At 39.5% G+C, this 13,221-nt stretch overlaps 1 protein-coding gene across 1 annotated transcript in view; it reads right to left on the reverse strand.

Annotated features, from left to right (window-relative positions):
- LOC138977778 (uncharacterized) overlaps positions 1 to 13,221 on the reverse strand; it is a 141,754-nt gene that overhangs the window by 48,689 nt on the left and 79,844 nt on the right. Inside the window, exons 11-14 of the mRNA XM_070350383.1 lie at positions 6,078 to 6,308; positions 1,660 to 1,743; positions 1,109 to 1,189; positions 591 to 677 (exon numbers count right to left, since the gene is read on the reverse strand). Of these exons, the coding sequence (XP_070206484.1) occupies positions 591 to 677; positions 1,109 to 1,189; positions 1,660 to 1,743; positions 6,078 to 6,308 (483 nt within the window). The remainder of the gene's footprint in view (positions 1 to 590; positions 678 to 1,108; positions 1,190 to 1,659; positions 1,744 to 6,077; positions 6,309 to 13,221) is intronic.

Raw genomic sequence — 13,221 nt, forward strand, 5'->3', positions numbered from 1 at the left:
GCGCCGCCATACTGCCAAGTGATTGTTGGTTTGGGTGTGTTAATGATGTGTGGTTTCCAACGTGCGGAGGCGATTTTATTCAAATCCAGACGTTGCACTACCACACAGTTTTGACTGCTTCATTTCTTTTTGAATTGTGCACAATACAGACCGTTTTGAATGGTGATATTTCACATATCAACCCAGGACACATCAATGAACATAATTGTTTAGCTTGTCAGTCCCTTTATTGACAAAGAGGCAAGTGGGATGGGATGAAAGTGGGCGAATATGCTTGAGTGATGATAGATCTACAGTAAGTCGGTTCGTATGTTCGTTTACTTGTATATTTCTCGCTGAAAACCACACATGTACCAGATTAACATCTTACTCCTTTCCACAACTATCAACTTAAGCTGAAAGTGGTTTGTTTTGAATGGGGGACACTTGCATTGAAGTTAGCAACAACGCTTTGTTTACACCTTGCGTTTTTTGTAAAAATATTCGAAAAACAAATTAATTTTTACTCACTAAATACACAAGATATTGTGATAATCAATCTAAACATGACATGCTAACATGCCACTTGGACAACAACTAAATATACTCACTGCAAAGGTGGCCTTGACTTGCGTCACACTCTGCATGTTTAACACAGCTATCTGGCGTTTCTTTACAAGACGCCCCTAAAGGTAATCCTGAGTGAACAAACAAAAATTGTATGTCAATAAACCGAACCACAACGTCTCTTTACTGGAGAAGGATTTATCCACCTTCAATAAAGTCACTCAAAAAACCTTGTCAAAATATATCCTTCAAATAAACAAGGGTCAACCAGACATGGGTCGGGTATAAAGCTAATAAAACTCTAGAAGAGTGTGAAGTTCCATAGGAGTTTCAATAATATGCACACAAAAACTCTCCGTCAATTAGTTTCGTTTACATCAACTCAGACGACCTATCAATAGTCATTGCCAAAACTCTCATGATTACTCAGGTCAGTCAGGAACAAATGGACTTGGGCCAGAAGTCTTGATTTATTTCACTTCTTGCAATCAATACCATCTCAATAAATTCAAAAGCAACGGATATCGAATGCCGGACCAAACAGCAAAAAGAAAACGCTTACTGCATAAAGAGTCGTCGCAAAAAGATCCATTTGCACATAAATTTGTTATCGTGTTACTGCACCCAGCTCCTAACCGATGCTCTGAGGAGACAAACAAAGAAATATTAGTCAAATGCAGTGTGGCATCTGTTTTAAAATTCTTTTCAATCATGCCTCATTATAACAAGAAAAGCAATTTTGGTCATGTCTGCTGATTATCAACACCAACAATTGTGTAAAATTTGGAGGCTTTTGCTTCCAAAATAACTGAGTAAATATCAACGTAAAGTTTCCACGAACATGACCCCGCTACCAGTACATGCTACAATCTTCAAGATCACGAAATATCACACCAACGTTACACAACGTCCCTGCCATGTAAATCCAAAGCCCTCACACAGCATTACACAACAAAACGCTGAGTAAAAATAACCAGACCCAATTTACACTGCCTCTATTCATGCCAAGGGCATAATTCACTCTCATCACACAAACGAGTGTGCAAAATGTAAACTACTCGTACAGAGGTAACACAAACCAAACGTTGAAGATAAAGTATAATGCATACTTACTGCATTTGTTTTGTTCACAAATGAATGGATTCTTGCAGATAAGACTGGTCGAGCGAGAACAGCCAACCGCGGTCAAGTCCTGGACTAAAACAACAAAACAACTGCTTTAAACGTTGTCAATCCAATTCATCAGATTTCATTAATAATTGTTTTGAAATACTGCAAAAGAATAAACTGCTTTATATACGATTATAAGCTTACATGTTTGTTTACTGTTGTTTTTATGTTGTTGTGGTTTTATCCTCAAACTCAAAGGCCCTGCTTAATTGAGCCCGACGGTGACTTCGCGAAAATTATTTACCGGAATTCAACTCCCACATTTTCGTACGATCAGAAGCGTGAAGCAGACTTCTAGAAGTCGACGTCGTCCAATCAATATCAGGCTCAACGCTTCAAATCGGAAAATCAAAACCATACCCCTGCCCCTCCCTGAACCACCTTAACCTTAGAGGACGCCCTCACTACCTATGACCCCCATCCCCCCCTTCCAAAAACAAAAAAGCTGTTTCAGCTTCATAAAATAAAGAGAACTCTTATGTGACCTGTTTCAATCCATTTACTTATTCAACCCCAAAAATACTTCACATATTTAAACTGGCACAACCCACAACCTCCTCCCCACTACCATCACTAGCTTGACATACTCATCAACATCCACCAAATTTTGAAAAGAATATATTCTTTTATTTTTTTTACCAGAATCATAATCATTAGACATTGCTAAATATTTTGACCAAATTGAGTCTTGCCTAGCCCAGAAATTTTTTTTATACCCAGACACTTGTGTGATCTCATTTCTGGCACTATGGCGTCATAATATGATGTCATCACCAATAGTCTACTAGCCAAGACTGTCACCAAATCAAAACAATGACGTCACAGCTTAATAGGGAGGGGGGGGGGGGGTGGGTTAAGACTTATATCCTTTGTAGCTCAGTGGACATTTTCCTGTCTGCTGATTATCAACACCTACAATACACCAGTTAACAGTTCCGCGGCCATTTTAGTTCTCGCACATGCGCACTTCTTTTATCGCGAGCAGATTCGACCCATTTCTTTTTCCGGGTGATGCGCATATCGTTTTTCGGCATGTTTATGTCTTTTTCCTTTTCCGGTTGATTTCACCGCATGCGCAGATCGTGTTATTCGCCCACGTTTCTACGCAAGGGACACTACTCCGACGCACCACTCCACCCGTTGAAAGGGGGAAACATTTTCTTCACTACAAGTAGTCTTTATGAATAATCAATTAACAAGAAGGACGTTGTAAACTCATTAAATGCAGATAAAATAAGAAATATGTTTGACGAACTTGTTCTGTTCTTATTCACATGACAAAATATGTGAAGATCGAGAGATGTTATTAAACAAGAAGGGCAAAGCCCATACGACTCACATGCTTGACCTTGACCTTTACATGACCTTGACCTTCAGCTAAACCTAGCAATGACATCATACACTAAGAACTGCTTTACACATTTTTCCTACCAAAATACATGTGACCTTGACCCAAGGTCATCCAAGGTCATGCAACACAAAGCTGTTAATTCAAGACATAGGAAGTACAATAGTGCTTATTGGCTCTTTCTACCATGAGATATGGTCACTTTTAGTGGTTCACTACCTTATTTTGGTCACATTTCATAAGGGTCAAAGTGACCTTGACCTTATGTGACCAAATGTGTCTCATGATGAAAGCATAACATGTGCCCCACATAATTTTTAAGTTTGAAACAGTTATCTTCCATAGTTCAGGGTCAAGGTCACTTCAAAATATGTATACAATCCAACTTTGAAGAGCTCCTGTGACCTTGACCTTGAAGCAAGGTAAACCAAACTGGTATCAAAAGATGGGGCTTACTTTGCCCTATATATCATATATAGGTGAGGTATTGAATCTCAAAAACTTCAGAGAAAATGGGAAAAATGGGAAAAATAGCTGTTTTTTAGACAACATTTATGGCCCCTGCGACCTTGACCTTGAAGCAAGGTCAAGATGCTATGTATGTTTTTTGGGGCCTTGTCATCATACACCATCTTGCCAAATTTGGTACTGATAGACTGAATATAGTGTCCAAGAAATATCCAACGTTAAAGTTTTCCGGACGGCCGGACGGACGGACGGACGGACGGACGGGGGGGACGGACGGACGGACGACTCGGGTGAGTACATAGACTCACTTTTGCTTCGCATGTGAGTCAAAAACCGTGTTCCAGGCAACTCGCAAACAGATAAACGCTGTGTATTTCACCACAACCCATACCTTTTTGCATTCATTGAACTTTCCCCAATAAATTTGGCTCACATCAGTCGTACTAAAAGTTTGTCAAAACACCACACACAGGCGATAACAAATGTCCACCTGAACTTGTGGTTCGCAACCACACACTAACGACCGTCGAGGCACGTAATGAATTTTGCAATCTTCCGACCACCATTTTTTTTAAGTCGGTTACTGCAACCAATAACACAGCATGTTGACACCATCGCTAATTTGGATATAACGTGAGGTTTTTGTTATAACGTGGAGGAAAACACATCGTCCTGTTCAATTGCTTCCATCACGTTGAGCAGACGATGCAGCGGTTGCTCGTCGAAATTTCTCGTCCAAACAGAATCGCTTTGGGTATCACGTGAGTTTTCCTTCTTTGTACCATGTAAGTGCCGAAACTGTTAACTGGTGTATGGTGTAGGGGAAGGGCTCCTAATATGGACCGGCTCCTAATATGGACCACCTCCTGTTCTGACAAACTAACGGCGCTAGAGCGCTCAAAAAAGTTTTATTCGCTGTATTCACCCTCTCTGGATAACTTGCACATGTCAAAACAGTTGCAGAATCACAAATCTCAAAACCGTTGGGCTTTTTCTCTTTTTTTCATTTTTGGCAGCATTCACTCTAAATTTGCCGTCTAAAACGGACTAGTTTCTGTCCACAGCCAAAGCTTTTATCACACAAAAATTGCTTTTTATGACAGCTAAGACCGCATTTGTTGCATTTTAGCAGTGTTGACTCCGAGTTTCTACTGCAAACAAAAAATAATAGCAAAATCTCAAAGTATGTGCGAGTCCCGTAATATGGACCACCTTCAACAAATCGAAGAAAATAAAAGCTAAAGGCTATTTTTATTAATTCATTAAGAAGCTTGCTGGAAATAACCTATAACTAGCGCTGATGGGGTCTATGTCGACCAAAAGAGTGGGATTCCCTGTAGGTGGAGTTCCTGGAGGGGGATTCCCTGTATACGGGGAATACCACAGGATTTAGTTCCTGTAGCGTGTCGCTGATATCGCTGAAAGTCACGTGATGCTTGGCGACATCGGTAGAATTTGATGTTTTTTAATCTTTTTTTTATAGTTCTTAGAAATTCGAGTATGGTTAGCAAGTTTTATTGAAAAACTCCACCCTGTGGGATTCCCTGTATACAGGGAATCCCCCTCCAGGAACTCCACCTACAGGGAATCCCACTCTTTTGGTCGACATAGACCCCATCAGCATAACTAGCCCTCCAGATTTAACAAAAATATAACAAAAAGTCTTCTTTTCGTGGAAGTTGATAATTTCACTTATTTTCACTCTGTTTTTGATAAGCTTCTTTAGTTTCCTGGTGTGCTTCACATAATGCTCTCATCAACCCGAAACAGATAAATCTAGAGCATATTTTAATTAGGCTGACTTGTACACTAAGTTGTTTTATGTTATTTTGAAATATAGGAGGCTATTTACAGTGATTCGTGAAGGCCGCTTCACTGGTCCATATTAGGCGCCCAGGCTCCTAATATGGACCTTTTGTGATTTTTTCTGTATGTAATTTTTGCTGAATGTCTATCAAAGCTATTTCACTCTAATTAGGCCTGACGGTTAACCAAAGAGAGAAGGTCTACCAAACACAAAATGAAACTTCTTTTGCAAGAAAACAAACTTATCAGCATGAAACAAAAAGTGGTCCATATTAGGGGCCCTTCCCCTACAATTTGGAGGCTTAATTTTGCTCCTATACTAACGGAGAAACTTTCAACGTAAAGTTTTTGCGAACATGACCCCGCTGTGACCCCAAAATGTGATGGGGGTAAACCAAGCTAGGGTCATGTTGACAGACTATTAAACCCTTGAAGTGTTCAAAGATTCAAAGCTCCATCTTCAAAAACACCTGAAATAACCTCAACGTCAAGTTTTTATGAAACGAACATGACCCCGCTGTGACCCCGTGAGATCATCAAACCCTAAAAGTGTGCAAAGTTTCAGATGTCTAGCTTGAAAAACATCGGAGATAACCTCAACGTTAAGTTTTTTGTCCACGGACAGACGGCCGGCCGGACATGGGGACGCACACATATGAATCCTAATACTCACCATTTCCTCAGGTGAGTCTGAAGTCTGAAAGGGTTGTGCCTTTAGGCACGAGGATTTTGCACTCACAATATACAGGCTGGCCAATGATCTGCACTTCACACAGATTGAGCCTCACTCCCGGGGGAGCTACAATAGAAACGTAAACGCCCACAATGGGCGCATTTTTGCAGGTGAAATTCTTTTCCGTGTTTGTCCGGAACGCCCCTTGGAAATGGTTACACAACGTCCAGTTGTTGGGTATCTGGCCCAATCTCTCGGAGCGTTCGTAGATGTAGATGTAGAGCTCGTTCATATCACCTGCCAAAGATCAGAATTTGATTTGTGGCTTGTTATAGTGTAATTTGCAACTGTTGTAGATGATAACACCTTTGCAGTCAGTTTGTAATTTACCAATTTTGACCTCAACCAAAAAGACAAGTCGCGTGAGGCAAAATTACAACATTTAGTCAATCTGTCGAACCCACAGAATAGAACTGAACGCACTTATTTTTTTCCCAAGATAAAACAGCTTCGTCAATCCCCGCAGCAAGGCCAGTCGCTCACTTATCCCGTGCAACACGAAGTGAAACTGACATGCAAGAATAGCGTATTGCGGTATAAGAAGGAAAGCGCGCTTTTTATGGGGGCCAGGAGGCCCCCATTCTATTCGGATAGTTTCGAGGTTGATTTTGTTGTGAAATACGTCATCAGTTTGTGTACACAGGAAGTTGTGACATCCGTCACCCTATGGGAGGGGTGAAGGTATGACGGCTTACTAGTGCCAAAACCTCATAATTGTATCTATCAAGGGAAAATTAGTATTTTTCCCTTGATAATTACCATTTTCACGTGTTAATTACTAATTTTCCCGGGAAAAGTACTAATTTTCCCGGAATAATTACTAACTTTCACCAGTTAATTACTATTTTTTACATTTGGCTCACTTCCTGACGGATTGTTAGTGCCACAACTAAAAATTAGTAATTTTCCCGTGAAAATAAGTAACTAACAGGTGAAAACAGTAACTGACAGCGTTAATTAGTAATTATCACGTGATAATGGGTAACCCCAGGTTTTGGCACTGGTAAGCCGTCATAGGGCTTACTAGTGCCAAAACCTCATAATTGTAATTATCAAGGGAAAATTAGTAATTTTCCCTTGATAATTACCATTTTCACGTGTTAATTACTAATTTTCCCGGGAAAATTACTAACTTTCACCTGTTAATTACTTATTTTTAGTTTTGGCTCACTTCCTGACGGATTGCTAGTGCCAAAACTAAAAATTAGTCATTTTCCCGTGAAAATAACTAACTGACAGCGTTAATTAGTAATTATCGCGTGATGATGGGTAACCCCAGGTTTTGGCACTAGTAAGCCGTCATATGAAGGCAACATTGTTCATCAGTAGAAAGTTGTGAAATCCGTCACCCTATGGGAGGGGTGAAAGCAAAATTGGTCATCACTGAGTTTGTGTAACACAGGAAGTTGTAAAATACGTCACTCTATGGGAGGCGTGACGGCAAAATTGTTCAACAAAAACATCATAGGCCGAACTGTGCAGGGTTAACCGCAACAAACTCAAACCATTCATACTACTCTGCATTTGAGTGACTTATATACCAACATTTTTATGTCTTATTTTCAGCACAGGTGTAGGAAAAATCATGAACCAAAATGTTATTTATTTTCTAATTTAACATTTGTTTTACAAATTTGACCATGGTCTTTCAAACATACAGTGACATTAAACATTGTTATGTTAAAAAAAAAAAATTTTTAAAAAGCTTTTGTGCACAAATCAGAAAATACATTGTACATTTTACCTACAGGCCAAACAAGAGATCCAAGCAAGTTGCACTGATCTAAAAATATATTTTTAGATCAATGGCAAGTTGTCAAAAACAGGCGCTTGCATTTGGATGTGTCCAATGATAGTAGGTTTGGTTGTGATCAATCAGAATAATGTAAGAATAAAAATGTATGACAGTTTGGTATGATGACATGTAATTCACATATGCTGAAATATAAAATCATACATCATATAATATTAATATGGCTGTTGCCATGACCATGAACCCCAAGAAAGGTTTAATGTTATGTAAATCAAAATAACAAAATCAAGCACCTATTAATCTGGTCTACGGCGCGGGAAGATTGAGGCCTTCGTAAACGTTCAACGTTGGCCAATAATGATTTTAACAATGTTGTGTCGTTTTGTATTATGTTGTATTTTGTTGATCAATTGATAAATATGTCTTCCCAACATATTTCAAATCAAACAGAAATAAAGTCTTACAGAACTACAATAATTATTGTTGCCGTCAAAACCTTGCAAGGCCTCAACCGTTCTCACGAGATCAGTAGGCGTCCGCCCCGTGATCGGGAGGTCGTGGGTTCGAACCCCGGCTGGGTCATACCTAAGACTTTAAAATTGGCAATCTAGTGGGTGCTCTGCCTGGCGTCTGGCATTATGGGGTTAGTGCTAGGACTGGTTGGTCCGGTGTCAGAATAATGTGACTGGGTGAGACATGAAGCCTGTGCTGCGACTTCTGTCTTGTGTGTGGCGCACGTTATATGTCAAAGCAGCACCGCCCTGATATGGCCCTTCGTGGTCGGCTGGGCGTTAAGCAAACAAACAAACAAAAAATCTGACTCTTGGCACACAGGTCAAAGCAGAGGTTAACTTGGGTGCACGTGTACCTAGGAGGGGGGTGATTTCTTGAATTAGCTGAGGGCGGAAGGAAATCGCTCACCTTCCACGTCCAAAACGTAGTGATATTGACACGCCAGATTAGTGCGGTAGCGTATTGTGCTAAGCAGGAAAGCGCGCTTTTCTGCCGGTATTCTTGTTAACTTCGCAATTTCCGGAAAATATCCACTTTCACCTTGAGACTGTTCTGTTTACATTCGACACTATCAAAACCACTTTGCAATACTGAAATATTTTTTTCTGTGTTCGAAAGCTACAGCCAATCGTTATTATGTCCCCTTAGGTACAGTTTTATAACATTATTGGCACATGTAAACAATAGGAATTAATTCATGAACGCTACGAAAAGGGCAGCCTTTAACCTCCCTGTTGTCACTCAGCATTTTTTTAATTTTTTATTCTCATCCACACTTTCAGCACTTCCCCCACCCGCGTCCCTATCTCAGATGTAATTTGTAAATTACGTTTTCAGCCTTCAATCCACTATTTAACATAGTAAGTCAAGCTTTTCAAACCTTATTAATAATTGCTTTGATGTTTTGTTATGTTCAGTTTATTATTTAATAAAGATCTCATGGTTCAAAATTTCATATTGTTTTTTTCAAAAACGTGCGTGTGTTCCATTTCAAACTAACCTCACTGATGTGAACTCCATTATTACTGTCACATCTTTTTTACAAATTACACCCATAATCCAAACCAACGCGCAAACACACACACACACCACAACTACACACATATGTACTCGTTACCATTAGCCAACGCTCGTCACAACACTGTCAGTCTCAAGTCTAAATAATAATAGTATAAATCATAACAAATTTTCTTCACATCATCATAGACATAATGTTGCTTCACATGTTCTTTGTACAATCGTTGGTTTTCACAATAAATATTGCATTACTGTAATTGTCTTCTTTTTCTTTCCAAAAACAAAACTCAAAGCCCACACAAGCTATTGCAACCTACTCCTATCTTTGGTCTCTCTTCCTGGGTACAATGGTACCAAAGACTTACATTCAAATGCTTACATTTCCATGCTACCCACATTGTCAAAATACCAATAATTATTCAAAACAAATGTTAACTACTACCTAATTTCATTTCAGACCCACACCCATTATTATACACACATTTCACATTTAAACCATTAGTCGGCCTCCTGTCGATATTTATCGACTAAGTTCCTTGTCTGTATTCTTTTTAACTTTCTGAGCTTGTTTGAGCTTGTTTTAAATACAACATAATTTTATCTATATGTTTTTGAAATCAGGAAATAATAAAGAGTAAGATGAAATCTTTTTAGGGTCGATTTCTTAAGCTATAATCGTAGTACTAATCATATTGAGTAAACATGACATACACTGAGCACACAAAGTTAAGGATATATTTTCAGTGGATAGCCCAGATGTAAAACAGCAGTTTTGGGTTCAGAAAGATACTACTACTACTACTAATAATAATAATAACAATAATATTAATTGTAATAATAATAATTGTCATTAAGTACTGGTGTCACATGACTGATGTGCACCAGTTGATTGGCTAATGGCGATGCGCTTAAAACTGTTAGTGCACTCTTGGAGTGCGCTAACTTTTCCACAGAGCGTATTCATCCGCCCTTTGACTAAGCGAGACTGTACTCTCATCCTCAGAATTAATTAATGATAAAAAACGCTGGCGCTGGACCCGAGTACTCTTCAGACTGGCTCGCTCCCCCAGTATGAAAGTTTCTGTCTTGTGCACGTGGATTTTAAAAAAAATATCTATTTATTTTACACAATTAAAAAAATTATTAGAGTAAAATAAAACATTAAAACGTTCATAATAAACAATAGTAAACAAGAATTAAAAAAAAAAAAATTGGACCGCCCATGCCGGGAATCGAACCCCGATCACTTGGATTTAAAAATGTTTTTATTTTTTTTTAATTTATTTTACACAATTAAAAAAACTATTAGAGTAAAATAAAACATTAAAACGTTCATAATAAACAATAGTAAACAAGAATTTAAATTTTTTTAAAAAAAAGACCCCCCATGCCGGGAATCGAACCCGGATCACTTTGGCCATAGACTCTCTCCTGCTCTCTGCCTCTCTTTCACCGAGACCAATAGTTTCTTTGCGGAGACCAAATCCCCACCCGTCGGCTGTCTTGCAAATCATGCTTTTCTCGTCACTGCGTGACGTGTTCGGCTCAGCCGCCCAAGTCTCCCCTTTAGTTCAGTGACTGGCTGTTCGCAAAGCGACCAGCCTCCCACCGCAAAAACTCCCACCGTTAAGAGTGGCTTTTGTGATTTATTTTGCATTATAGGTCCCAGGTAACATTATGAAGTTTTAATACGACCAATTGGACCTATTATCAAGTTAGTGTATCAACTTTTGAACGAACTGCGCCCAGTAGTTTCCCAGCAATAAGCTGTTAAGTCGAGACAGACACACACACACACAATTAAAGTCTGCAGGACCCTAGTACTGCGTACTCGGGGACATGTAGCTTATATTCTCTGTCACAAAGATGTGAGTAGCATAATTTGTGATGTGAACAACGTCGTGATTTTAACCTCCCTAAATGTTTTAGAGCGAGGCGTAGAGACTGGAGAGCGTTATTCACGTGTTTTGTGCGTTCCACGCAAAACTGGCTTTAGCTTGAGATGAGCTGTGTTTTGAGACATGTAGCTGGTCTGGGGTTAATAACGTCACAGCGTTTGAGATTTTCAACCGGGAAGGTTGTCGGCGCGTGTCGGTCTTGTTCTGGGAACAAGTACTCTTTCAAGAGACGGGTATCTCAAGGTAAATGATTTACTATGTTGTATATTATTGACGTTGGAATACGCTCCCATGGGGTCGCCTTCACGCGGCGGGAGCGTTTAAACAGAGCTACCCCACCCCTTTACTTCTCTTCTTTTGTCTTATTTCTGCCTTACCAGTCCTTTCATCTATATTTCCTTCCAAGAAAACTCTCCCTACTATTCCCTGCAGTTTTCCAATTCTTTTCTTGTTGTCTTATTTCTACCTGACTGGATCCATCACCTTTATTTCACTTACCAAAAGTCTTCTTTTCCACATCCTTATTTCTCTGCACCCCGCATGTCGTAAGAGGCGACTAACGGATTCTGTTTCTCCTTTTACCCTTGTTAAGTGGTTCTTGTATAGAATATAGTCAATGTTTGTAAAGATTTTAGTCAAGCAGTATGTAAGAAATGTTTAGTCCTTTGTACTGGAAACTTGCATTCTCCCAGTAAGGTCATATATTGTACTACGTTGCAAGCCCCTGGAGCAATTTTTTGATTAGTGCTTTTGTGAACAAGAAACACTTAACAAGTGGCTCTATCCCATCTCCCCCCTTTCCCCTATCCCATCTCCCCCCTTTCCCTCGTCGCGATATAACCTTCGTGGTTGAAAACGACGTTAAACACCAAAGAAAGAAAGAAAGAAAGAAACGTTGGAATACATAGCTGGAGTGTAAATGTTATTATTCCCCCCTCTGCTTCTTTACCTCTGTAAACTTGTAGGGGTAGTTATTTTTCGATAATGACCCAGCAACCAAACAAATAACGACCCAGCAACAGCCTGAATCCTCGATAGTGCAATGGGTTGAGAGGTTGTTCTGTTTCGGTACTACTTTTTGCGACTGAAAAGTTCCGAACGCTCTAATGTACGAAGTATACATCTCTGGAGCAAACAATACAAACATACCGCATTTAAATTAACAACTACAGGCCTGAACACATGAATCTCCATATAAAATCCATGAGTTCGGTTGTTTTCTGAATCTCATCTGCCGTGCCGTCAAGCCGTTCATCACAAGCAATTTCCCAAGGCAAGTAACTCATACTTTGTCTAGCGACAAGAGTAGTTCCCCTTCTTTTCACTCAGTTCCTTCGACAACAGACTGCAATCCGACGGTCAGTTTTCAACAATATTTCATTTAATAAACAGATCACACGCAACCAAATGCACACATCTCATCAATTTAAACAACATAAAGGGGTTTCATACACTATTTTCCCCAGAAAACTGAACTTCATACAGTTTTTAACGTTGGAACACGGGTGCAAAAGTTCGTCTGCTAGTCCCATTTGACGAAAAAACATTATCCTAAGCGATACTAAAACATATACAGAACACACAATATCTGCCTTTGCCGCCACGGCAGAATAACAGCATATCTGTGTACTTGATTTTAGCCCAAAATAGGAAAACTGACAAGAAGTGTTAACAGAATGGAATAATTTGCACGGAACTATACAACCGCGCATTAATCGATCGCCTGCGCAGGTTGACTGGTTGAGAGAATAGGATTCGATCAAACTTTCGCAAAAAAACTCCTCTTTTCTTTGAATAACTGAAGAAAGGAGGAATAAAGAGGTTACACACCTCGTCTCAGTGATTATCAAAAATAATGGTCTCAGTTCGCGGTCATGAAAAAGCTCGCTAAAGCTCGCATTTTTCATGATCCGCTAACTTCGACCATTATTTTTGATAATCACTGAGACTCGGCGTGTAACCTCTACGT

The sequence above is a fragment of the Littorina saxatilis genome, linkage group LG10, assembly GCF_037325665.1.
Source record: "Littorina saxatilis isolate snail1 linkage group LG10, US_GU_Lsax_2.0, whole genome shotgun sequence".
NCBI classification, from domain to species: Eukaryota; Metazoa; Mollusca; class Gastropoda; order Littorinimorpha; family Littorinidae; genus Littorina; species Littorina saxatilis.